This window comes from Biomphalaria glabrata, chromosome 2, assembly GCF_947242115.1.
Source record: "Biomphalaria glabrata chromosome 2, xgBioGlab47.1, whole genome shotgun sequence".
NCBI classification, from domain to species: Eukaryota; Metazoa; Mollusca; class Gastropoda; family Planorbidae; genus Biomphalaria; species Biomphalaria glabrata.
Window position 1 is genome coordinate 53,463,830 of NC_074712.1, and position 26,070 is coordinate 53,489,899.

The following is a 26,070-nucleotide window of genomic DNA, read 5'->3' on the forward strand; positions in this document are numbered from 1 at the left end:
CTAAATAGTTATGTTTTCCTGTCCTAAGAGCATACCAGATACGCCAGTTGATTTCTTTTCAAGCCCTTATAGTGTTTATTTTGGTCGGAACCTCCAGTCCTTTAGTTATTGAATTTTTTGTTTCACTTCCAATCAAACGGCCCACTCCGCCTCTAACTTAGGTACTTTTTAGCCCGTGAATTCTAGTATCTGTTACGTTAAATTGAAACGTCCAGCTGTTTCTCTCGATCTTTAGTTCTCCCATTCAACCTCTCTCTCTCCCCCTCTCCTCCCCTTTATTTCTGTCTCTGGACCCCCCCCCTTTTTTTTTTTCACCAATGCGCACCGTAAAGCTCACCCACATAGACTTTTGATCAGCCCGCTTTATAACGCCCGCTACACACACACAGGCGTGCACATAATTTGGGTAGTAAATTCTAGTATCACTTTTCTACCCCCCCCCCCCCCAAAAAAAAAGTTTTACATACAATCTCTTTCTTTTTTTTTTTTTAATAGGCTAGGTGTTGCCTTTTGGCCTCATCCCGGCAAACCAAATTAAAAAAAAAATCCTCCCCTAAAACACACACACATATTTTTATTAGGCCCTTAGATATTTGTGTTTCCAAAGAATTTTTTTATATTGTACTGTTTCCTAGCGAGCACCTAAGAGTTCAAAGGAGCCTCTTTACCAAATCTCATCAAATCCGTTCCGCAGCTTCCGATACCCTTTAATAAATATATTGGCTCGTCAGTGGTATTTCGTGTTTATATTATTGATTTACGAATCAGTCCTAGCATATCGAATAAGAAAATGTGCCGTTGAATCTATTAAAACCTATTTGTAATTAGAACCACCATTTGGAAATAATCAGTTATAGACACCTTTTATTATTATTATTATTATTATTGGAAATAATCAGTTATAGACACCTTTTATTATTATTGTTATTTTATTATACACTTTACATTGTCTTTACCTATTTTATTGGGGGGAGAGGGGGGGGGGTCACATTTATTAAAGTTAATCACAGTAATATTCTCTTTATTTACACTTTTGATTTTTCAACTCCCATTTACATTCTTACAGCAAGACAATTCACTCAGATAAAAATAAAACGAAGAAGAACGGGAGAGGTTTTGAAATAAAGTAGAAAAAGAAAAATCCAAGAACGCAATATTGAGAAACTACTGTTGCCTAATACACGGTAATATGTGATTACGAAAGAACATGGATTCCACAGTGTTCAAATCCGTACTCAAAATATTAAATGGCTTGAAAAATAATAATTCTCTTTTCAATACATACGTATCTTTTCACCTAGTCACCAAAACGCTTGCTATCTATGGAACGGGTTGCCTGAGTCAGATAGGAAAACCAAGGACGTTGCTAAATTTAAGCTTCGCTAACATGCAGGACTAGATTAACACAAGGTATGTGCACGTACAACGTTATTATCTTATTTTTGAATGGACGTCTGTAATTTATAAAGTAAAATACGTTTGGCCTGTATGTCAAAAAAAAAAAAAAAAAAAGAAAAAAGAATGTTATCAAAGGTATATAATTAATGAAAGAACAAATGCAGTATTAGAACCTGATTGTGTTTCCTTGAAGTATCAACATCTGTTTATTCTGCTTTGTTTAAGTTTTATTTCAATCCGAACAGGTTATAAATAGATTTCTCAAATGATTGGATGAAATAAATGAATATCCCTCTACTTTTCATTCTCGATAATTGTAATGTGTGACTGAAAAAAAGATAAATATATGATTGAAAAAAAAAAGATAAATGATTGAAAAAAGATGCGCGACAAAAAAAAAAATGTGACTGAAAAAAAAAGATGTGTGACTGAAAAAAAGATGTATGGCTGGAAAAAAAGATGTGTGACTGAAAAAAAGATGTGTGACTGAAAAAAAGATGCATGGCTGGAAAAAAAGATGTGTGACTGAGTTGTTCAACCGCTTGGCTGCCTAGTAGAATTCAATCTACAGCCGAGTTGTGCTTGCTGAACGTCAAAAGTCAGCATGGAAACCTTCTCCCAGATACCCAATTACCTGATGGTATCACAAAGGAGATTGGAACACAGTGAACTGAACATGTCCCCACTGACCCCACTGAACATTTAAATTGTGGAAAATATGAAATAGTAAAATCAGTTTCCAAGTAAAATTAAAATTTTTATTCGCTGGCTGCATCTGTACCAATATATTGTTGTGATCCGTATAGAAGGGTTGAGAAAGGTCACTGCTTGGTGTGTGTGAGTGTGTGTGTGTATGTGTGTTTATAAACAGAACTAGGGTTTAGATGGAGTTAGGTTTGGAAAAAAAAACTGACCCCCCCCCCTCTAAAAAGTTCTGGATCCGCTAGTAAATGTCATCGATAACTCAATATATATTTTAGTAACAAAAATTGAGTTTTTTTTTTTATTTAAAAAATCTTTATGTTTACTAAGTAGCCAATATGGTAAAAATCCATCATCAAAATTCTGTGCAGTCGCATTAAAGGTATCTACTGAGGTATTTTGTGGTGATATGTCAAAGTCTGCAGCAGTAGTCCTACTTAAATTCTGCCAAGTCATTGATTTTCATGGCTGGCTTAGGCAACCCATTAAATGCTCTTAAAGCATTTGTCAATAACATAAGTTTTAGGTTATTCTTTTAATAATTTTTGTCCTGATAACTTGAACTTGTATCAAATATTATTATTATTAGGGCTACTATTACTATTGGTACGGCAGTATTATTAATAATTATTATTACAATTAATTACAGTAGGCCTACTAGTTAGTTATTATTTTTTTTTTTAAGTATTTTTTTTTTGGTCGAGGCTTTGCGGGGCATATAAACACATTCGGCGGTAGGTTTCTGGTTGCCGATCCCTAATCTAGATCATAACTGAGATAAGATTAGTAGATATAGATCTGGGAACTTAGATCCTAAAAATATGAGTAAAATTGATTTCGATCATTTAATAATGATTATTTCGACTATGTTAAAATTCGATAAAATCAGGGGATAAAAAACGAATATTCTTTTTACCGTCATTAAACGTTACTAGTGACGCTCTTCAATAAGGAAGTCGACAATTTTCTAGAAATTTGGATGACTGCCATAAAAGTTATTAAAAGAGTACACACAGCCTCACATGAGAAATTGATATAAATCTAGATCTAATTGACTTTTATCCAAATTTACATTTTATTACGATAATTTGTATCCTCAATTAAGGTATACCTTCAACAAATATCAAGGCGTCATCATAAAGTCCAGCTAGACTAGATAAACTAGATTCAATATTAAGTATTTTATAGATTTATCATTTAGATCTAGATCTATTAATTAATCTAGACTTAGACTTAGACTAGATAGTATGATATATTTACTATACTATAGTATTAATATTTATAAAATCTATTCTAAACACTATATTGACCATACGGTATTAGTTTACGTGACTAGAAACGCTAAATCAGTTTCCTCTTATATTTTAAGAATATGCAGAAAAAAATGCAGATTACAAATATGTAATTTGATTTCCTCGGAGATAAATAGTTTTTTAAATATAAATTTTTAAGTTTTATTTCTTATTACCATATAATGCATATATTGTCATTGGAAATACGCCATTTTGGTTTTAAGCCAAAATACTAGACTATCTCCCTTGAATTACTTGCCAACATTTTTCTGTTGCTGTTTTGTCTTTCTTTCTAGAAGCTATTAGATCTAATATTAAAATTCATTTAAAATGATAGCATAAGAACAAAAAACTCTCTTTAAAAAAAGTTATTAAAAAAATGAAGAAACAACTTCATCAATTTATTATTAACATTTGTTTTAGACCTTCATTTCAGTAAATACACTTAAAAATGCATAAGTTGACAGCATAAGAACAGAAATCTCTTTTTAAAAAGTTATTGAAAAAAGAAGAAACATTAAAAACAACATGGTGGTCGGTAAAGGTATCTGGGCATCTAAACTATTACCGTGTAATAGAAGGTGAAAGAGGATGAAAAATGCTTTCCAACAACACCAAATTTATTATGCTAGAATTATTGGTTCAAAAGTTATTGTGATTTTAAGTTTGTCAGAGGCGTCCTGACAGCGTATGGACTTTATATATAGAAATATAAAAAAAGTGAAGCAAATTTTTTTTAATGTGAATATTTCCAAAGCTATTGTGAATACATACACAAAAGTATATATCAAATTGTACAGTTTTAAAGGAGGAATTTTAATTTATAAGTGGCAAATCAAAATGAAATTTAAATTATAAAATATCATTAGTAAATTACGAAAAAAATACAATTTTTTCTAATTTTCTTAAAATCGTCTATAAAAAGAAAAATGCTCCTGGTTGTCAAGTTTTCAACACAATAAGCTTCTAAATTGATCTAGATTTATTTAGTTATAAAACAATAGTGTAGATTAGAAAAAGATTCTTTAGATTTAAGATTTAGATCTATTTATATTTATTTGAAAGAATATTTTAGATACCTAGATTTACAGATTTTAGCTTCAACATCGACTGACCAAAAGAACTCCCAAGAATACAGATCTTTATTATATTTTATGTTAATAAGCAATGATATAGGTATGTACTTCGATAAAAATTTCAAAATGATCACAATGCAATGGAACCTATTTAGTTTGAGAAATGCTTTCCAATGATACCAATTTTATATTGCTGAGTTAATTGTGAGGGAAGTTATTAAATTTTTAGTGGTCAAAAATGAGCCTTTGTAAAGCAAAAAAAAATCTGTGACCGAAACAACTGACAGTTGAACTTAAATTAACTGTATTATAAAAAGTCTTAAAGATATGGGGTTTAAACTTCACACTCTTTTACATTAACCAGTATTCTGTTAAAATAAATTTAAAAAATAAGACCAAGCAATAAAATCTTTAAAAAAAAGTGAATTAATATATAAAAAAAAAGCCTTCAACAAAAAATAAAAATATATGAATTATATGTGATTTTGTCATCATATGAGCCCAAAAATCACAAATAAAACAAATCTGAGATCTGTATTGTGTTTTATTTTTTTAATTATAATTCTACTGTATTTAAATAGCTATTTATATGCATCAGATAGATAATTCTTATAAATTATAAATGAAAATAGCACTACGCAGAAAAATATTTCCTAAAATTTAATGACTATACATTTCATAAACTTCATAAAAAAAACAGTTTTAACCTTTTTGTAGAGCACTGGCAATTAATCATTTTAAAATGCCTGAATTTAAATGCTTTAAAAATTAGATTGTAAATGAAAAATTTCTTGCATCGGACAATAAAATAAAAAGAAACCTTGCGATTTGTTTTAGAAGTTATTAAAAGATTTTTGACTTGAATTTTTTTGCAGTAATAGCTCATCATTTTAAAAATGTAATGTACTCATTTATTAACTATTAATTTACTTGTATACTTATAGAAAAAAACAACACACGAAAAAAATAATTAATTAATAGTTGGCTGAGCTAAAAATATGTAAAAAAAAAATTTTTAATATTTAATATTATTATTTTAAAATAGTTATTTTTACTATAAAATTTGCAGATTACAAAGTCATTATAATAAAGACACATTCCCTCTCCATAATCTAGCATTCAAACACTATAAAAGTTAATCTAAATGAAAAATTCCTATGTGTGCTTCTAAAAATAGCTCGGGATAGACAGAAATTGACCATTTCCAGTAAATCACAGTGTTGGTTGTTACTAAAAATAGATTTTAACCATCAACTTTGAAAATTAAAATCTAAAGAGTGTGCCAAGCTACAAAGTTCAAACTTAGCACACAGATATATATTAACATGCTAAATTGAATAGAATTAGTGAGATTGTTGTAACTATAAACACTTTTATTTTATTTAAAAAAATAAAATTTTACCCTTCTTTGTCAATTTTAATATCAAATATCTTTAAAGTGCGCCAAGAGAATTTAATGAAATTTGAAATATACACATTTCATAATATGATAAATTATTGTAGCAAACAGCATTGTTGTAATTTTTATAGGAAAAAAGTTGTAAAAATGCCAACTTTCACATAAACTTTTGTTAAGAAAAATTTAACAGATTGGCTTCAAAAGCAAATAAAAATGATCTCTGATATCTTATGTTTACAAAAAGTAATCATAATTAGTCCTCAAATCAAATACAATATGCTAAAACTTTGATGGAAATGACCACCCCTAAAAAAAGGGTAAAATGTACTGGCACACTTTTCAGCCATTTTTTGGGAGATAAAAAAAAATGGATCTAGGTCAGTTTATCGAAGTACCTAATATAGGTATAAAGAAGTGATTCATTCAATTTTACATATTTTAGTGTACACTAATTTTATTTTTCTTATGTAAAAAACAGATATTATTGATAAAAGGTCATCCCGACCTTAGTGAAATTCTAGTACCTGAAAAAAGTGTGCTAAGTTTTAAAATATCGTTGACTCGTTTAATCATAATAAATTTGGTATCATTGGAAAGCTGAATGAATTTTCTAAGTGTATGGCTTAAAACTAAAGATGTACAGAAACCTATATTTTTTTCCTTGTTATTTGAAAATTTCAAATTTTTCTGATTAAAATATTTAGGACATAGTAGGAGAAAAAAAAATGTTTTTCCTATTGGCCATTAGAGGACCTCTTATCTTTAGAATAAACTCAAGAAAATGTCATAAAAACACTCAGTTATAAAGCAATGTCTTTTCTAAGGACATGCTTAATTTCAGTTTTGTAAAACCTGAACAGGAAATTGTTTTGATGTCAAATGTGTTTTTAGATCTGTGACAAGTCAAAAACTCGCTGTCAGAGTCACTCAAATTTATCACAGCATTAATTATTATTTTTTATTATTTATTTAGTTTATTTCAATTATTTCCCCGTCCTAACCCCAATTTCTTCACCCGCACCACAATTTCCTCTCCAGGCTAGACTTAGTCCACCACCTTGGAGAAAATTAGGCCAGTCCTTTCATTTATCTGCCCTTGACCGGGGCAAAGATAGACACGTTCTCTTTAGTCTTATCCGCGGATGTCCGCCGCGATTGACCCCCCCCCCCCCTTGGGTGGAATGTAGGTCACTCTTCCCCCCACGTCTCTCTTTGATCTAAGAGATTACACGGGTCAATACACCGCGTGGTACTCCAAGGTGTGACGCTTGTCGGACTTCACCCACGTGTAAGCTAATTCTTAGCCTAGGACGTTTCCTGTGTCCGCCCACATTTCCCAGGCATATATAAGTAGATTCAAATCAAGCCAGACCCTTTCACTCCTCTATCGCTGTCGATCGAGTCTGGACTATATCATTTATTCTCCCTCCTAGAGGAATACCTGGTGGTAAGCCGAACTTAATCACAAGTTCCATCTTAATTACTCTGTGTATATTTCCATTGGATTTTATCATGTGTATTTTGCTTAGTTCATTTATATTTAATTAGTGCATTGTGTATTTCTCACTGGCGTAAGTAGAAAACATAAACATGTGCTATGTATATATTTTAGTCATTAATCTATTAATGCTACGTTGCTCAATTGATCATTGATGCAACCATGTATATATTTGTACACCTTATTTTATTTCCTTTATCTCGGTTGATCGCCTTGATGATTTTACTATCGCACTAATACTGCGCTTAGAAAGGAGATATGAGTTATCTCCCCTGTATTGAATTATCTCCCCTTTACTCATTTTACTCTAATGAGAGTTGCGCCGCTTGAACGGACACACCATTCAAGCGCGCTCCATTGTTCTCGACCCACGGTCATATGTAAACAATCATCTGGGTCGCTGACCACCGCCCAATTCAACCCCCCCCCCCTTTTCTTTCTCTATCCACCTGTGTCGTGTATTTGAGATTAGTATTTCCCCTTCTATGTACATTTTTATATTATTATTTCCCCTTTTATGTACATTTCTATATTGCTACTATCTGCCATCTATTTTCCAAATCCCATTTGTCATCATCTCCCCTTTATGCTCTAAAGCAATTTTACCAATCTGACGAATGCACCTCAGTCGAGGGCATCGATAAGATGTATGAGAGACATGTCCTAACTTGTCTTTATTTATCCGCAGCCTCCCTCAGGTGTCTGCCTATTTATCGGATTACTTACCTGCCTATTTGCCTACTGGCCTATCTATGTGCTTAGTGCTAATCAGCGCTGCACTTGCCTAGTTGCTATCAAGAATCACCTATTGCCTAGTTACTGGATCAACGATCCATTTACCTGCAGTTGTGCTTAGTGCTATTCTGCGCTGCTTTTGCCTACTGAGATCTACCCAACTCTACTACTTGGCGCTATCGGCATTGCCCGCCTATTCGACAGCCCACCTGTCAAGCTATTAGGCGCGACGTCCCTATAGAGTCAGATCTGTGCGAGACGTCATAGCTACGCCAACCCTCTGCAACTCACTGGACATATCCTGTTACCTACACTGCCCACGGCAGATCAGCTCTGCCCGCAGTAACCTTGTGCCCACGGTATCCGGCCACCCGCCATACTGTGCCCACTACAGATACTAGAACTTGGGATTGAGACTCCACAAGAACTATATCACCGGCGTCCCTCTATCCGCTAGAGCGCCACCTCCAGCTGCAGAACCTCAAGCCAGGACACAGCCAGCTGCGACATCAACAGGAATACCAGCTAAGTCAGAGGACAAAGTGACATACTCTCTTATTAGGTGCAAGAGTGATGATTAAACATAGAATATACTAGAGATAGATGCAAACCCTCCCCCTTTTATTCTCATATGTATATTTATGTAAATAAATATTCTTTTATTTTAACTTTTGTATCTATCTTTCATTGCTTTGTCTCGTTGCGTGTCTGCTCCCGATTCACATGCTGATAAGTGGGGGTGTGATAGCATTAAAAATAATCATCCCCTAGACATAAAACGTGCCAAACACACGTCACATTTCCCCACCTGTCACAAGATCCAATATGGCCGCCTGGGAGAGTACATATAAAATAAGGTTTAAATAATTAATATAAAACATAGATCTAGCTCTATATCTTAGATATTATCATTGTAGGCTAGGCATCTACCGTATCTAGTATCATCTAGAATAGACTAGATCTAGGCCTAGAATTGAATGATCATATAATGGTCTTATAATGATCAGTGATTCCCAGGGGTCTACGAAGACTTCCAAGGGGGTCTACAAAAGTTAAAAAGGGAATTGGGGGTCTGTCTGAAATGTGCACGGGGGTCTATGATAAAGAATCTCAATTCCGCATGTCATGACTTTAATTTTGATAATTGAAATTTTTTCTTACACACATTTATGATTTGTACCTTAGGAAATCCTTAAGATTTTTATCCTGCTGATTGAATGAAAAATTGTTTTATTTAATTTAATAACTATATTTAAACAGTGTAGTTTTGTCTAGTTGTATCTTTAACAAAAAGAAATATAGATTCTACAGCGTTAAGTATTTTAAATTGAACTTCATTACTTCCTTGTCAAACAAGCTATGAAACCATTTGAGCTGGAGGATCATTTGAGACATTGTCACCCTGATAAAAAGATAAAGGTTTGCAAATCTTTCAAACATTCAAAGATAAAGTTCAGAATACACCCACAAAATCTCTCTTTGACCTAATAATAAGATGCTGATTAGCGAGCGTTTTACTACATCTCTTTACTTATAGTAAAATAATGAAAACCTCACACAATAGGCAAATTATTGATTTTACCAGCCGTTGGAGAAATAGTAAAAACTCTAACACAAACTTATATCATTAAAAGCATTTCATGTTTGGGTTTTGTGGTTGGTGTCTTGTTTTGGGCCTCTTGATGAAGAATGCAATTTTGAAGACATGGCTGGCATTGTCTGGTGACACTCCAAATTGGCAAATTTCAATGGTCCCAATTTTGACCTTTCGAAACATGTTTTATCTTTATGATGTGTACGTTCTGATGTGAAAAATTAGAAGTGGTCCTATCGGGATAGTTTACAATAGGTGTCATCTTTCTTATATATCGAATGAGAACTTGTCTATTTCTCGTTTTTGCAATTCACTATTAGTTTTTTCTTACTGATAGAGTGCGATGTTCAAGTGTGTATTTGTTTTCTCACATTTAGCAAGTTTGTCAGCCTTCTATTTCCTTCTATTTCAACATTGGAGAAGAGTATTCTTGCTGTTGTTGTTGAGCTTTACAAGGTCGCCCAATGTTTTGTACATTATGTGGATAATTACATCCTAGCCAAACCTCCCGACAGGAGATGCGAGAAGGCAAGGTAACCATCGAAGGTCAGTTCAGGCATCATGAGTTGTTTTATTTAGGAGGCATCAGAGTTTGTCAAGCTTTGAAGGACTGTTTTTATATTGGTCACGAAAATTTTTTTAACTGTTTGGTGAACTTGGCTGATCGCTAGCATGGTAGCTGTTAGCTCCAGTGCTCTTATTTATTCTCTGTGGTTGTCATAGAGCTTATTAGTTACAATGAACTTAATTTATAAATTTTTTTTTCCATTGGGTCATTCAATGAGTATTCCAGCTCCTCCGTTTGTGGTGACTTTCTGAGAACCAACTAAGCAAACTCTGACCCATTGGTTGTTAGGGGAATGAATTTGTAAATGAGTTAACTAAATTCTTGAGCTCTGTTTGAATATAGTCAAATATTTCTTTCTTCTTATTTGAGTCTTTGCAAATGACATATTTCTGCAAACAACATATTTCTCTATACAGCTGGCTGAGTCAACCTTGTGTATTTTTTTATTCAAATTATTATGGCTCAAGAAATCTATGAAAAAATGGTCTTTGTGAAAACTTTTACTATGATACTGAAGGCACATTAATATTTAATGTTTTGAAGAACTACTTCATAGAACAACATATCCCTATATGAAAAATAATCTCTGTAGCAACGGATGGTAGCTTGCAAACCTTTAAAAACAAAAAGTTTCCAATCTGTTTATAGATTGTATGCTATACGTATTAACAGTTATATAATGGATTTAAATTTGAATTTTGTTAATAAATTTATTATAAAAATAGATTCAACTTAAAATGTAGTTTTAAATTACCGGTGCCTCGTGTCACTAGTTAGAAATTATTTTAAACAAAATGTGTACATTGAAATTGATAAATTTTCAAAATTCAATATAACTTTAGCAAGGGGTCTACCGTAAACCAGAAAACATGGGAAGGGGTCTACAATACAAAAACGTTTGGGAACCACTGTACTATTCAAACGAAAAATTGTTGTATTTAATTTCAATACTTATTTAAACAGCTTAATTGTGTCTACATGCAGCTAAAACATGCAACTAATGTTTAACAAAAAGAAATTTAGTTTGTACAGCGTTGATTATTTAAAATTGGGATTCATTCCTTCCATGTCAAACAAGCGGTTGCCTAAGTGCCTTTTTATAAAGATATGAAACTCATTATGCTGGAGGATCATTTGAGATGATGTCACCCTGATAAAAAGTTAAAGGTTTGAAAAACTTTTGAACACTCAAAGATAAAGTTCAGAATAGATCCACAAAATCTCTCTTCAACATCATATCGAGAAGATGATGTTTTGTGAGAGTCTTACAATATCTCTTTCATCATCATTATCTTCAGAAAACACTCTAGGTAAAACATTGATTTCACCAGACAGTGAAGTAGTTTTAAAAACCTACATCTGATTTTATTAAAAGAATTACTTTAAGCAACAATACAGTTCCAGGACACATTGGTATGAGTCATAACATTAAAAGCTTCTTGTATAATTCTTTGCAAACAACATATACATTTGGGATCAGCTGAATCACATAGTGTAGCGCTGTGTGCTGCAAACTGCCTAAGGGTCGCCGACTCCTCATTTTTCTTCAATGTTGACTCCCGAAGCCTTTTCCATGATTGTGTATATCTGCAAGGTATCAGAAGTTCGAATTCAGTTTTTCTTCTCCTAGTTGGGTAGCCAGCCTTGACAAATGAGCCCCTTCTGTCCGAAGCTTATTGGTTAGGTGCCAGTTACTCACCATGCTTAACCCTTCTCCTGTTAGTAGGACGTAATCATCTTCTTTTTTGAAGTAACGTCTGTATTATATTAGACCTAATATGTAGCCACACGTGAAATCAAGAAATACACGAGAAACTGCTCTTGGCGAAACCTTTTAGAATGGTACTTAAGTGAAATTAATTAATTAATTAATATTAAATGTTTGAATGACTACTTCATAGAACAACAAATTCCTATATAAAACATAGCGTAGCAACCGGCAAAAAAAAAAAGAAAGTATTTCCAGTGAGGTTGGTGATTCCAGTAAAAAAAAAAAAAAAAGTAAAGAGTTCCCCTTTCAGTCCTTGCAGGTAACGTTAAGGTTATCTGTTTCTGTGACCTACGGTTAACGAGAGTGTCATGTGGCCAGCACAACCACCAACCACCTTACTTTTCCCCAACTAATGTTAGGTGCACATTAGAACTGGGTGGATTTAGAGATGCCCAAAGAGCCTGAAATTAAAAAGTCTCCACCAGGATTTGAACCCGGGACCCTGATTCAGAAGCCAAGCACTTTAGCTCTCAGCCACCAGTAATACATATTCATTGTTATTTTAATTGTCTTAAATTTGAATTCTATCAATAAAAAAAGATCTCTATAACATAAAATGTAGCTTTAAATTACCTTTTCACTCTGCGACTCACTATAATTAGAAATTAGTTTTTAAAAAAATTGGAGTTGATGAATTTGCAAAAAAGCAATACAAGCTAAGCACAGGGTCTACCGAAAACCAGAAAACATGGCAAGGGGTCTATGAGACTAACAAGTTTGGGAACCACTGGATTAGCTTATAGAGGTGATTGGTAGTCAGCTAACTATTACAAATTTCAATCTAGATAAAGATTTTATCTGATGGGAATATCCAATAAAATCCAACTACATTTATAAAATAAAATTGAATCTGGTATGTCAAGTAATATATTGGTAGTCTTTTTTTTACAAAGCTTATATCAACTCTGTCAGTGTCTGTCTGACAGTCTGGTACGAATTTCGAACATGTTATTTCTCCACTTCCCATTCTCCGATCAAATTGAAACTTTGCACAAGTATTCATTATTCCTAACAAAACATGAATCAATCAAAACATTAACAAATTGATTTAATAGTGATAAATAGTGGTGTGCTATGGACTGTCATCCCACACTGCCTGCCAGCATTCTTTGCCATCCAACTGGACATAATAATCTTCCCTTCTGAAGTAACCTAAAACTTACAAAACAAAAATATTTGTATGATTACCATTTATATGATATACAAACATAACAATGATCAATTTTACTATGAGGCTCTCTGTACTAGATGGACTAGCATTGAATGTAATACGAGCTTGTTTTCATCAACCAACACAAAAATCTGATCTTATTTAATACAGATGTTACTTCAAAAAAGAAGATGATGACGTCCTAATGATCCCATTTCATGAGATTAGAAAAAATCTTCATATTTATACGATTGAAGCTGCAGGAGTAGAAGCCCATGTCACTTTGCCAACCTTACTGTTTTCAATGTTTTTCCATTGACACTAAATCTAAAATTTATTCATGCTGATATAGTCTTCTATCTGGCAAAATTATTGAGACTTTCTGCTTGCTCAAATAATTGTTACACAAACCTAAAAAATAGTATTAAAAATTTCACCAAATATTATTTAAAAAATGTGTATCAATTTTTTATTTGTTTCAGTTTAACAAAATTAACAAAATATTATTCTTATAAAGTAGAAATATTTTATTGTAATGCTGATTTTTTTTTTTCATTTATTTGAATACATCATTATTCTTGGTCTTTTTCTTTTCAGATTTATTAACCTATATTTATGGACTGACAAAATCATTTACATTAAACATTTTCATAGAAATATTCTGAATATTGGAAAACAATGACAATGCATTCTTTAATATTCTCCCATCTCTAAATCTTTGATATTGAAGCAGTTTACAAGTAAAAACAAACAGAAATGCAAAGCTCTAATTTGGAGGGTGATATTGAGATATCTAAACCAATGCCAGGAATATCACCTGAAGTACTGGCCCACCCAAATAAAAAGAGCCTGCCTGTTCCAATCCACCCAGTTGTAACTAGCCTGCCTGTTCCAATCCACCCAGTTGTAACTAGCCTGCCTGTTCCAATCCACCCAGTTGTAACTAGCTTGCCTGTTCCAATCCACCCAGTTGTAACTAGCCTGCCTGTTCCAATCCACCCAGTTGATAGTAGCCTGCCTGTTCCAATCCACCCAGTTGATACTAGCCTGCCTGTTCCAATCCACCCAGTTGATACTAGCCTGCTTCATGCTCATGAGACTTGTTTAGAAAACTTAATGGCCAATAAAGTGAATAAAAGTACTTCCACTGAAATGGAAGAATCTGAAGAGTTGAAATGTAAATACTGTGTTATAAGGTTATCAAAACTGAGGAAACTGGAAAAATTGGCATCACACACAATCACTCCAAGATCTCCCTACAGCAGTCAATCTCTCAAGACCACTAGCAACATAAAAAAAGAACGTGGCTCCCAGACTTCAGCTGCTTTGTTTGAGAGAGCTGAAATGACCAACAGGGAGCTACGTAGTTTAGCCATGATTCTCCGTTTTCAAGATGGAAAGCCAATGAGAACAGAAACCTATTGTAAGTGTGTGATGTATGGGAAAGAAAGAGATTGCAAATGTGGAGAAGAGGATAGCTGTAAGTACATTTTCTCAAAAATATTTGCATGTTTTTTATTTATTCATTTTTAGGATACAAAATGTTTGTTTGTAAAATGTTTGACATGTTTCGGATGTTCCTTCAGAGTTGAAGACAATTTACTTCCTAGTTCAAACCTCCCGCAAGATATCAGTGAGGGAAGTTATGAACCCGGGCCCATCGATAAATCCAGACAAGACAGTATTGAAATTTGATATAAATTCTCTTATCTCATTGTGTGGAGCGTCAGTGTGAATATGACAGCATTGCAATTAGATATGCATTCTTTTATATTATGGTGTGGGGTGTATACCAAAAATAACAGTCTTACATTTTAGGAAAAAAAAAAGGCATCACTTCAGTTATATTTTTATAACCGAGATAATTGAATTAAATACATTTTTAATAAAAACTAAAGAAACATATCAGTTTACATCTGGCACACATAAAAAGATATTTAAAAAACATTTTTTTTTTCAAATGCTTAAGATTTTAAAGCATTCATTGTCTTATGTAATCAGTTATCTACACAGACTAAAGCATTGACTTTTGTTTCAGACTTTGACTGGGTTTGGGAACTAAATACTAAACATCGTGGTCAAGCCACAAATCTTCAAGAAAAAGGTCGCCATGTTATTTTCCATAAAGATTACAGCTGTGGAACAACTGCTGTGCGTGGCCAACTGCCCATGGATAAAGATCAGTATTTCTGGGAGATTAAAATGACCACACCTGTCTATGGAACTGACATGGTATTTTTTGTTTTGTTTTGTTTTATTTTTCAGTTGTATTTTGCTTGAAAAAAAATTAACCTCCTTTTAATCAGAACATTTTTTGATCTACTATATTTTCACAAAAGCATATTTTATATATTTTTCCCTAAATATGAAATAGCAGCATGAATGTTTGTGTTTGTGTGTACAAAGATTTACAAATAAAATGAAATCAATCATTCTTTTGTATGTAAGTGGACCCTTTAATAAGTTAACTAATAAAACAAATATATTTTCTTTTTTTTTTTTGTTTTTCTCAAGAACACTGAATATCCTTCTGAAGTCATGCATTTGTGTTTCTAGGCATATGGAGAAAAATGCTACAATATAAAATGTAAATTCTTTAGAGTTAGATAATAAGAGTAACTAGATCTACATCTAACTGAAGACTAAATCTGGAATAAAGAATTTAAAGAATGGTCATAGTGTGTGTGTTTTGGTGAGATATTTTGTTTAATATGGTTCCATGAGATGGTAATATTTTATCACCACAATCTATGAAGAATGAGAAAAGTATGTGTATAATGTGCATCTCTAGATAGAAGCCTGAAATAAAGTTTAGATCTGAAATTTAAAAAAATCTAGTGTAAGAGTGGAAGAAATTGTCAATAGTCTATAAGGGAGAGCATTATGAGCAAAAAAAAAAAAAAAAGGAAGTTCCAGAGAAAGGGTCATAAATATGTCAGGTGGATCTTTAAATTACAGGCCATTTTATTGGACGTGCATTGTCACATAATGCAAGCAAGCATCAAGGTCATATGGTTAAAAATAACTTGTTTTATTTGTCACTGGTGATGTATTTGAGAACAGAGTAGTTCAGCAGCAAGGTCATGGTGGAACATTTTTTTTAAGTTAATTTAACTGTTTCGGGGCCTCGGTGGCTTTTGTAAATGTATTGAAATTAAATTGTTTTCTTTAATTTATAAAGTGTATTCATCATCATAGTGATTCCAAGTTTTAGAATAAATGTTTGGTATTTATTTTAAAAGTATTTCTGTTTGAGTTCCTACTTTAAATTATTATCTTTATCATTATTATGTTGTTTGAGTGATAGAACATTGATGTGAAGGGAGATTTTATTCTATTTAATATCACAATCTCAACCACAATTTATACAATCACATTGTATGATCTACACAAACCCATCATTACAGACATTAAAAAGGAGGGGACATTACAACTAAAATAACAATATGGGATCTTAGTGAGGTTGTCACAGAGCATCGCATAAGGTTTGCAGGACATGTTCTCTGTCAAAAAGAATTAGGCATACCAAGAGTTACGATGACGTGGAGGCCAATATGAGGAAAGTGCAAACAGGGACGTCCTCGTATAACACTTTCATGGAGGACCTCAGAGCAGTGGAAACCAGGTGGGCAGAGGCTTCAAACATTGCCAGTGACAGATCTTTGTGGAGACAGCTTGCCCTAACAATGTGGGAACAAATCAATGGGCGTAGCTGGTGTGTAATGCTAGTAAATCTGTATATAAAGAAATAAATATATATAATAAATAGTATAAACATTTTTTTTTTTCCAATTTCATTTTTCAGATGGTTGGTGTGGGAACAGCTAATGTAGATCAAAACAAATACCACAATATGTTCTGCAGTATGCTAGGGTGTGATATGGATAGCTGGGGTCTATCTTATGATGGCCGCATACAGCATGGAGGCCGTAAAAGTGAATATTGCAGCAGGTTTGGACAAGGTGCCATCATTGGTATGCACTTAGATATGTGGCATGGCACGCTTGCCTTTTTCAAGAATCGACATAATTTAGGTAATTTTGGCCCAAATGTTACTGTAATTTTTTTTTAGAGTTGATTGTAATGATTGTATTCTCAATTGATTAATAAATTAGTGATAAATCAAAAGTATTCAAATGTTTTTAAATATAGACTTGCTTTCATAGGTAATATCCAAAGTGTAACCTATATACTATAATATAAAAAGTAAATTATGTTTCTTGTATATTTTTTTCAATTATGTGGTTGTTTGCCACTTTTTGTGCCATCCTAATGTGTTGACCAGAGACGCTGTGACTGAGCGGTAAAGCACAGCTTCCAAACTGGGGCCGCTGGGTTCACTAGCGGATCCAGAACTTCGGAAAGGGGGGGGCGATTTTTTTCCAAACCCTAACCCTAACACCCAGTAAACCCTAACCCTAAGCATAAATGCGCCAAAATCGTTTTTTTTGCTTTCTTCACTGCAGAACCGCATTCTCCTGACATCCACAGCTCATTATTTATCCTATTCAAAAAAATGATCTTTTGAATAATGTTTTACTTGAAAATATTCTAATATGAATTTATAGGCCCTTACTACATTGCAAATACAACCGATTTGTTCCTTGAAAAAATAAGATACCTCACATATTATTTCGATTAATGCTTTGAGGATCACAGTCGAAAAAAAATTATTTAAAAAAAAAAAAAAAAGCCATGTTGAGGCCTTTCCCTAGCTATTGAGGAGGTCTGGGGGTCTGAGACCTTTCTCTTGACAGCTAGGGGGTCTGGGGGAGCGCTGTAAGTTCCCCCAGTGGGGATCGGGGCAAAGCCCCGACGCCAAAATCGTTTTCTTGTATTCTTCACTGCAGAAACGCATTTTCCTAAAATCTACATCTCATTATTCATCCTATTAAGTGGAAGTGGGAGGAGAAATTAAGTGAACCAGTTAGATTTTACTCAAAATTTTTTGCATTTATAGTATTCAAGCATAAATTGTGAGTTATTGTCCCAGTTTTTTTTTTACAACAGAAAAATATCAGTTTGAATAAAGGTTGAAAAGATGACTAGGAAAATAATATTTGGGTTCAGAACTCATCTCAATTGTTACTCTTATAATGAGAAATTTCGTATGAATTCTAAATTTTCCAAAACAAAGTCTTTCTTAAAATAACTAAGATAAAGTCGTATACAATGACATAAACTCTGTCGCCACGTTTGACTTTTCTGTTTTAAAACGTCATCTTTTCATCTGGAAAGGGGAGAGGGCGGTAGAGTGAAAACGTTAATCCTCTCTCCTTTTTTAAATTTCTGCTAATGATTGCATTTGGCATTAAAGAATAGGGATGGGGCGACTCGATAAAAGAATTCAATTTATAGCATATATAAATTATATTGGTGACACTTTTTTTATTTTGTAATTTCTTAACTAAAATACAAAAAGAAAAAAGTATTGGTTTGTCCGATGGGTGGAAGGCGATCGCATGTAAAGCCCCTCCCACCTGGAACAACCCTTTTTAATTTTATATTTACTTATGATAAAATTTGAGATCAGATCGTGTGTCTGACATTATATACAAATGGATTAAAACATCAATATATAGTTTATATTATATAGATATTCAACTAATTTTGTTCAAAAACTATGATTTCTCCATAAAAATAGGATCGCCCCACCCCATTCAGAGGGCTAGAGTGGGGAGGGCAGCAGAAGCTGTTGCCCCCCCATCACTGGCGGATCCAGAACTTTGGAGTGGGGGGGGGGCGATTTTTTTCCAAACCCTAACCCTAACGCCCAGTAAACCCTAACCCTATGCATAAACGTGCGTACAGCATGTATATATATATATATATATATTCGACATATGAGAATAAAATAAGACTGTTTCTCAATCTTCGGCGAAAAAAACAGAAAAAAAAGTCTTTCTCTTGCAAGCTTGGGGGTCTGGGAGAGCGCTGTAAGCTTCTTAAGTGGTGTTTGGGGCGAAGCCCCGACGCCCAAAAGCGTTTTCTTGCATTTTTCTCTGCAGAAACGCATTCTTCTGACATCTACAGCTCATTATCTATCAGTGGGGATCGGGGCGAAGCCCCGTCGCCAAAAGCATTTTCTTGCATTTTTCTCTGCAGAAACGCATTCTTCTGACATCTACAGCTCATTATCTATCAGTGGGGTTCAGGGCGAGGCCCCGTCGCCAAAAGCATTTTCTTGCATTTTTCTCTGCAGAAACGCATTCTTCTGACATCTACAGCTCATTATTTATCAGTGGGGTTCGGGGCGAAGCTTCGACGCTAAAAGCGTTTTCTGGCATTCTTCACTGCAGCAACGCATTCTCCTGACCTACAGCTCATTATTCATTCTATTATAAAGGACCTTTTGAATAATGTGGAAAAATATTCTAATATGAATTTATAGTCCCTTAACTCTTCAAAACCGTAATTTTTTTCTCATTCTACCGAAAAAAAATTTTTCACCCACAATTTTTATCACATACGCCTTTTTATAAACGTCATACTGTTTTTTCTGTTTGTTAAAACATAGACATGTTATATAAAATTTTGTTGGAAATTGAATGTACTACAAGATAATTTATCTTTCAATGTTATAGATAGTCACTGGAAAAGAAAATTAGGTAATTTCAGAGATGAAAATTTTTTATTTTTTTTATTTGATCTTTAAAAACTGACTTTCCCAAGTAAAAAAAGAATATTCCCATAGTCCTCAATCATTATTATTGTATGAAATATTAGACTCTATCCAATTATCTATTTAAAAAACATAACTTAATCAAACTTGATCAATATTTACACTTTTAGTGAGGTTTCTTTCTAGATCTACTAGGGCCTGGCTGGGGCGACGCCCCCTTTCGTTTACTACTTTTACTAGATCTAGGGATGAATAATTCACTATCAGACTCGCTTGAGTCTGAAAATCGCTTTCATTATAATTTTCTAGCTCTAGAATCTCTATCTAACTCTGTCTAATTCACTCATGTCACTATCATTCGTATCTAAAAAGATATTTAGAGCCTGATCAGCAGTAAAACGGCAAGAAGGCCTGTCAGCCATGATGTCTGATGCAAAAAAATGAAAAATTCACTAGTCACTTACAAAAAAAAATATTTAGAACAATAAAAACAGCTTAGATCAACAAAGTATCAGAATGAAAAAACTTTCAAAATGGCCGCTCTAGCATTTCCTTAAACCATTTAAGGGATTAAAAACGTGGATTAGAAAAGAAAAAGAAGTAAACGGGGAAATAGTGATCGGACGCTGTAAGCGTCATTACGTTAGCACGGCCGGGAGACTGGTCGCTGTCAGCGTCATTGCGGTCTTGAAGAGTTAATACATTGCAAATACAACTGATTTGTTCTTTGAAAAGATTAGATACCCCAGATATTTAGATTAAGGTTTTGAAGATCGCCGCCGAAAAAAATAAAAATTCGATTAATAATATTCAATAAAATTCTAGCATAAATTGTGAGTTTTAGTCCTAAATTTATTTAACTTGAAAAATATGAGATAGAGTAAAGGTTGGAAAAAGTCGACTAGGAAAAGATTATCTGGCTTTTGAACTAATCTCAACCATGACTGTTATATTGAAAAATTTCGTTAGAATTATAACTTTTCCAAAGCAAAGTCTTTCTTAAAATAGTTATGATAAATTTATGTCAAATTACACAAACTCTGTATGGAAAGGGGAAGGGCGATAAAATGAAAACGATTAATTCTCGCTCCTTTTTATAATTTCTGCTATTGATTGCATTTTGCATTAAAGAATAGGGGTTGGGCGACTCGATATAAGAATTTACTTTATAGCATATATAAATTATATTAGTGACAGATTTTTGTAATTTTGTAATTTCTTACTATAATACAAAAAGAAAAAGTATTGATTTGTCCGATGGGGGGAAGGGGATTGCATGTATCGCACTTCCACCTGTTTATATTATATAGATATTCGACTAATTTTGTTCACATGCTATGATTTCTCCATAAAAGTAGGACCGCCCCCCCCCCACTCAAAGGGTTTAGATGGGAAGGGCGGTGGAGGTATTCGCTCTTCCCCTTCCAATCGGCCAACAGGTGAACGAAATTATATAAAGACCGGTTAAAATACCAATAACAAGTTTTAATCATATAGATATTTAATTGATTCTGTTAGCAAGCTGTGATTTCTACAAATAAATTTGACCGCCCCCCCCCCCACGCGAAAGTTTATGGTGGGGGGGGGGGGGCGGGTTGATGCCATCCCCCCCTCCCGACCCTACCAAATCGGCCAAAATACTAGAAGGGGGGGGGGGGGGCGAAATAATCTAAAAATAGGTTGAAATATAAATAAAGAAAAGTATTGATTTGTCCGATGGGGGGAAGGGGATTGCATGATTGCATTACCGCCCCCCCCCCCCCCCTGGATCCGCCAGTGCCCCCCATCCACCTCACCGAATCGGCTAAGCATAATAATATAAAAATTAATATATTGTAATTCAACAAATTTTGTTCACAAACTATTTCTAATTAAAAGTAGGACTCAAAGGGTTTAGGTTGGAAGGGCTACATATGTTGCCCCCCCCCCCCCCCATCGTCTAACAGGGGAATGACATAATATAAAGATCCGTTAAAATATCAATAACAAGTTTAATTATATAGATATTTAATTGATTCTGTTAACAAGCTGTGATTTCTACAAATAAATTGGACCACCACCCTCACCCCCCACTCGAAAGTTTATGGTGGGAGGGGATAGATGCCATCGCCCACTCCCCATCCCACCAAATCAGCCAACATACTAGAGGGGGGGGGGGGGGCGAAATAATCTAAAAATAGGTTGAAATATAAATAATTAGTATATATTTTTAACATAACTAATAAATTCGTATAGAAATTGTGTGATTTCTTTAATAAAAGTCGTCCGTCGATCACCCCTACCGCCCAGTCCCCCCTGGATCCACTAGTGCCCGGGTTTGAATCCTGGTGAAGACTGGGATTTTTAATTTTGGGATCTTTGGGCATCTCTCAGGCCACCCAACTCTAATGGGTACCTAACATTAGTTGGGGAAAAGTAAAGGGAGTTGGTTGTTGTGCTGGCCACACGACACCCTCGTTAACCGTTTACTTATTGCACAGTGAGATATAAATAGATACACTTTTTGTCTAGCATTAAATCATAAATCCCCAATGCTAGTTGTATCAGTTTGGGTAAAGGTATATCTCAGTTTAAATTCATAGAGTAATAGCATTTTTTTAAATATGAGAAACACACACTAGATATAGTTATGGGTTATATATATAAGTTAGGATTACCCCTGAAATTTCCTGACATAATTGTGTGGACTTGATGTATGTGGCAGATCTCTTTTATCAAACACTGAAATTTCATTGCCATAACACTGACAACATTAGAAATGACAGGAACAGACAAGTTGACCATCACATTCTTTATCTCCTAATACATTTGGACATCAAGGACCAATTCAAGTGTACATGACAGTCTGCTATGTTCTAATAATTCAGTGGAGGTATGGCTCCATGCGTTTCATTTGTCTATTGATGGTCGCCAGCCTAATGTCTACAAGCTGATCAATCATTTCCTCAGAGAACAGATGCTATTTTGTCATTTGCTATTTTGTTGAGTCCTGTTAGTGATAGTACTAAGGACAAATCTTTGCATAATCAGCAAGAACTAATTCAAATAAGTAATGGTCTAAACAAAAAATTCTTTATGTTTCAGGTATTGCATTTAGAAACCTCCAAGGAAGAACGTTATATCCAATGGCATGTTCTACTGCAGCTAGAAGTGGCATGAGGGTGATCTCATCAAGGTCATTTCCAACATCCCTGCAGTTCTTGTGCTGCCAGAAGCTGAGGAAGTTTGTTCCACCTCACTTAAGTGTCCTGGATGCTTTGACCATGCCACCTGGCCTGCGAGCTTTTCTAGCTAACAACATGACTTGGCTCCTGGATGTCCCCCACAGTGCACCTGAGTCAAGGTCCAGATATATTTGTGACATCTGCATGCCATTGAAAGGAGTGTTTGAAGGCTACACTGATGAGGAGGACAGTAGTGATGATGATTGTAAAATTGACCATGTGCATGATGTGCTGAACTTAGCAGACTCTGATGATGACTCCTATGATGAGGATAGCGACGGTATTGATAGAAAGACCCAAAGCCGCTCCATGAATGCTTTCCCTGTTAGGCTTGGCAGACGCTACTGGCCCACTGTAGCTACCATAACATCTACCAGCACACCTTCAGAGCCAGAGCCTAGAAGAAACATCATTATGAGCAGGACTCTGAGTGGTGTGAAGAAGTTCAGACTAGACAGCTCTCTAGACTCTGCAGAGGGTCCTTCAGAAGATCTAGAGGAAGATGATAGTGAGGAGGAAGACAATGTGCACCAAACAGAAGAAAGTCAAGATGGAGACATTGATAAACCACTAAATCAACTTGGAAAACGCAAACGATCATAATGTGGATATTGGCATTGTTTATTTATTTCTGGTGAATTTCTGTTCCTTTTATTTTTAACTTTTGTTTTTCTGTTCTTGTTATTTTATGTAACCCTTCAGTTGTAGGGGTGAGTCTGTTATGACTATACTTATGAGTCTATTGTGACTTTACATATGAGTCTATTGTAACCTTACATGAGTCTGTTATGACTATAGATATGAGTCTATTGTAGCTATACATATGAGTCTGTTATGACTATACATATGAGACTATTATTACTAAACATATATTGTTCAGTTACTCTAACAATATTTGATATTATGTTGCCACTTTGGTATTACGAAGTTCACATATTGTCATGTAACCATAGCAACTGTTCATCTTAGTGTTCTAGTTACAACCTTTTTTTTTTTATTTTGTCTTCATGTTAAGTTTTATCTACTGTGTGACTTGAGTTTCATTCATACCTTAGGTAAAATTTGTTTTAGTGTTTTATCTTCTGTGTGACTTGAGTTCATTCATACCTTAGGTAAAATTTGTTTTAGTGTTTTATCTTCTGTGTGACTTGAGTTTCATTCATACCTTAGGTAAAATTTGCTTTAATGTTTTGTCTTCTGTGTGACTTGATTTCCATTTATTCCTTAAGTTGAACTTGTCTTAGTGTTGAATTTTGTCTTCTGTGTGACTTGAGTGCCATTTATTCCTAAAATTTAAAGTGTATTTTTTACCCACCTGTGCAAGGTGGGTTTTTTAAATGATTTTCTGTGACTTTCAAATTTAAAAGGTGTAATAAAACTTTGATTTTCATATAAATCATCTCTCTCCAGGATATACTGGCATTTAAAATGGGACCATTTTCTCAGTTGTTGCATCTTAAGATATTTCTCTAAGTCTTGCTACTGTTGTCTTGCCAAGTCACAGAAGTAACTCAGGTGGTGAGGTCTGGTGGAAAAAAAATTTAATTGTTGACATTAATATCAAAATTTTCTATCATTTTTTTTTAAATGTTTATTTGAAATTCTAAAATTAATATCAAAATTTTCTATCATTTTTTTAAATGTTTATTTGAAATTCTAAAATTAATATCAAAATTTTCTATCATTTTTTTTAATGTTTATTTGAAATTCTAAAATTAATATCAAAATTTTCTATCATTTTTTTTAATGTTTATTTGAAATTCTAAAATTAATATCAAAATTTTCTATCATTTTTTTTAATGTTTATTTGAAATTCTAAAATTAATATCAAAATTTTCAACCTTTTTTTTTAATGTTTATTTGAAATTCTAAAATTAATATCAAAATTTTCTATCTTTTTTTTTTAATGTTTATTTGAAATTCTAAAATTACTTCTTTGTATTACATGTATAGACATATTTTATTGATCTTTTTATGTTTTATTACATATGTATAAATAACAAAAGTGTCAATATTATCTAAGAGTTGAATTGCAAATGAACTACAATTTGTTGTTGATTAAAATATTTTGTATACAAACCAAAACTTACGAGTTCAAAATTCTATTTGACCTTTTTGTTGTTGTCTCGCTGCACAGTTCTACATTTTTTTTTTAGTCTTTAAAGTTACACATCTGAATGTACAGTGAACTATTTAGTCATGAGCTTCATTATACTGTTGAACACAAGAAGGGCATCTAATGTTTAGGGCTATTAATAGAAAATCTCTTTGGCCTATTACTTAGTTAACATGCAAATTTATTTTCAGTATTATGGCATTTTTTAAAGATTCAAATATTACAGAAATAATTGTAAAGTTCATTTATCTAATTGATGAATGAAATGCTATTGGAATTGCTAGATGAAAATAGTTATAATGTTATTGTAGCCACTAGCTGGATATTAAGTTGTAATGTTACTGCAACTTCTAGCTGGACATTAAATTGTAATTTTACTGTAACTGCTAGCTGGACATAAAGCAGCAATGTTATTGCTGTACTATGTGTCACAATCAGCCCATAGAGCAGTACATAATGAGGCCACTCTCACTCTATATTATTGTACAATAATGTGGCACAAGTCATTTACTGTTTCATTCTCACCACCAATGATTTAAAGTACATTTTTCTGTTATTTAATTACTGGTTAGGGTAATTTGGGGGTGGGGAGATTCATAGGTTTCAATAAAGTGCAGAAGAAGAAAAAAAAAACAGTGAAACTCAAACAAGATGTAGATCTATAGTACTCTTCATCATTTTTACCCTAGTTATGTCCCCTTATTTAGTGAACATAGTCACATGATCTTATTGAAGGATGGGTCACAAAATAATAATATTCTTTCAAGATTTTAAATTACTTTAAGATGAATGCTTTTTGTTTATTTAAAGTTTTAAGATTTATGTTTTATAGTTCAAAGATTTCTAATTTTTTTATTTATTTCCTTCTCTTTTTGCCACCTTAACCCCCCACCCCAATCAGATATTATGAACTTGTTGTTGTCTT

At 33.5% G+C, this 26,070-nt stretch overlaps 1 protein-coding gene across 1 annotated transcript; it reads left to right on the top strand.

Moving 5' to 3' along the window:
- The first annotated feature begins 3,063 nt into the window (after positions 1-3,063).
- Positions 3,064-25,114, top strand: LOC106073355 (uncharacterized). Its single transcript, XM_013233918.2, has 5 exons — positions 3,064-3,205; positions 13,781-14,663; positions 15,222-15,415; positions 16,989-17,217; positions 22,890-25,114. Exons 2-5 carry the CDS (start codon positions 13,940-13,942, stop codon positions 23,630-23,632), a joined length of 1,890 nt encoding a protein of 629 aa, XP_013089372.2. The 5' UTR covers positions 3,064-3,205; positions 13,781-13,939; the 3' UTR covers positions 23,633-25,114.
- The last annotated feature ends 956 nt before the right edge of the window (positions 25,115-26,070 follow it).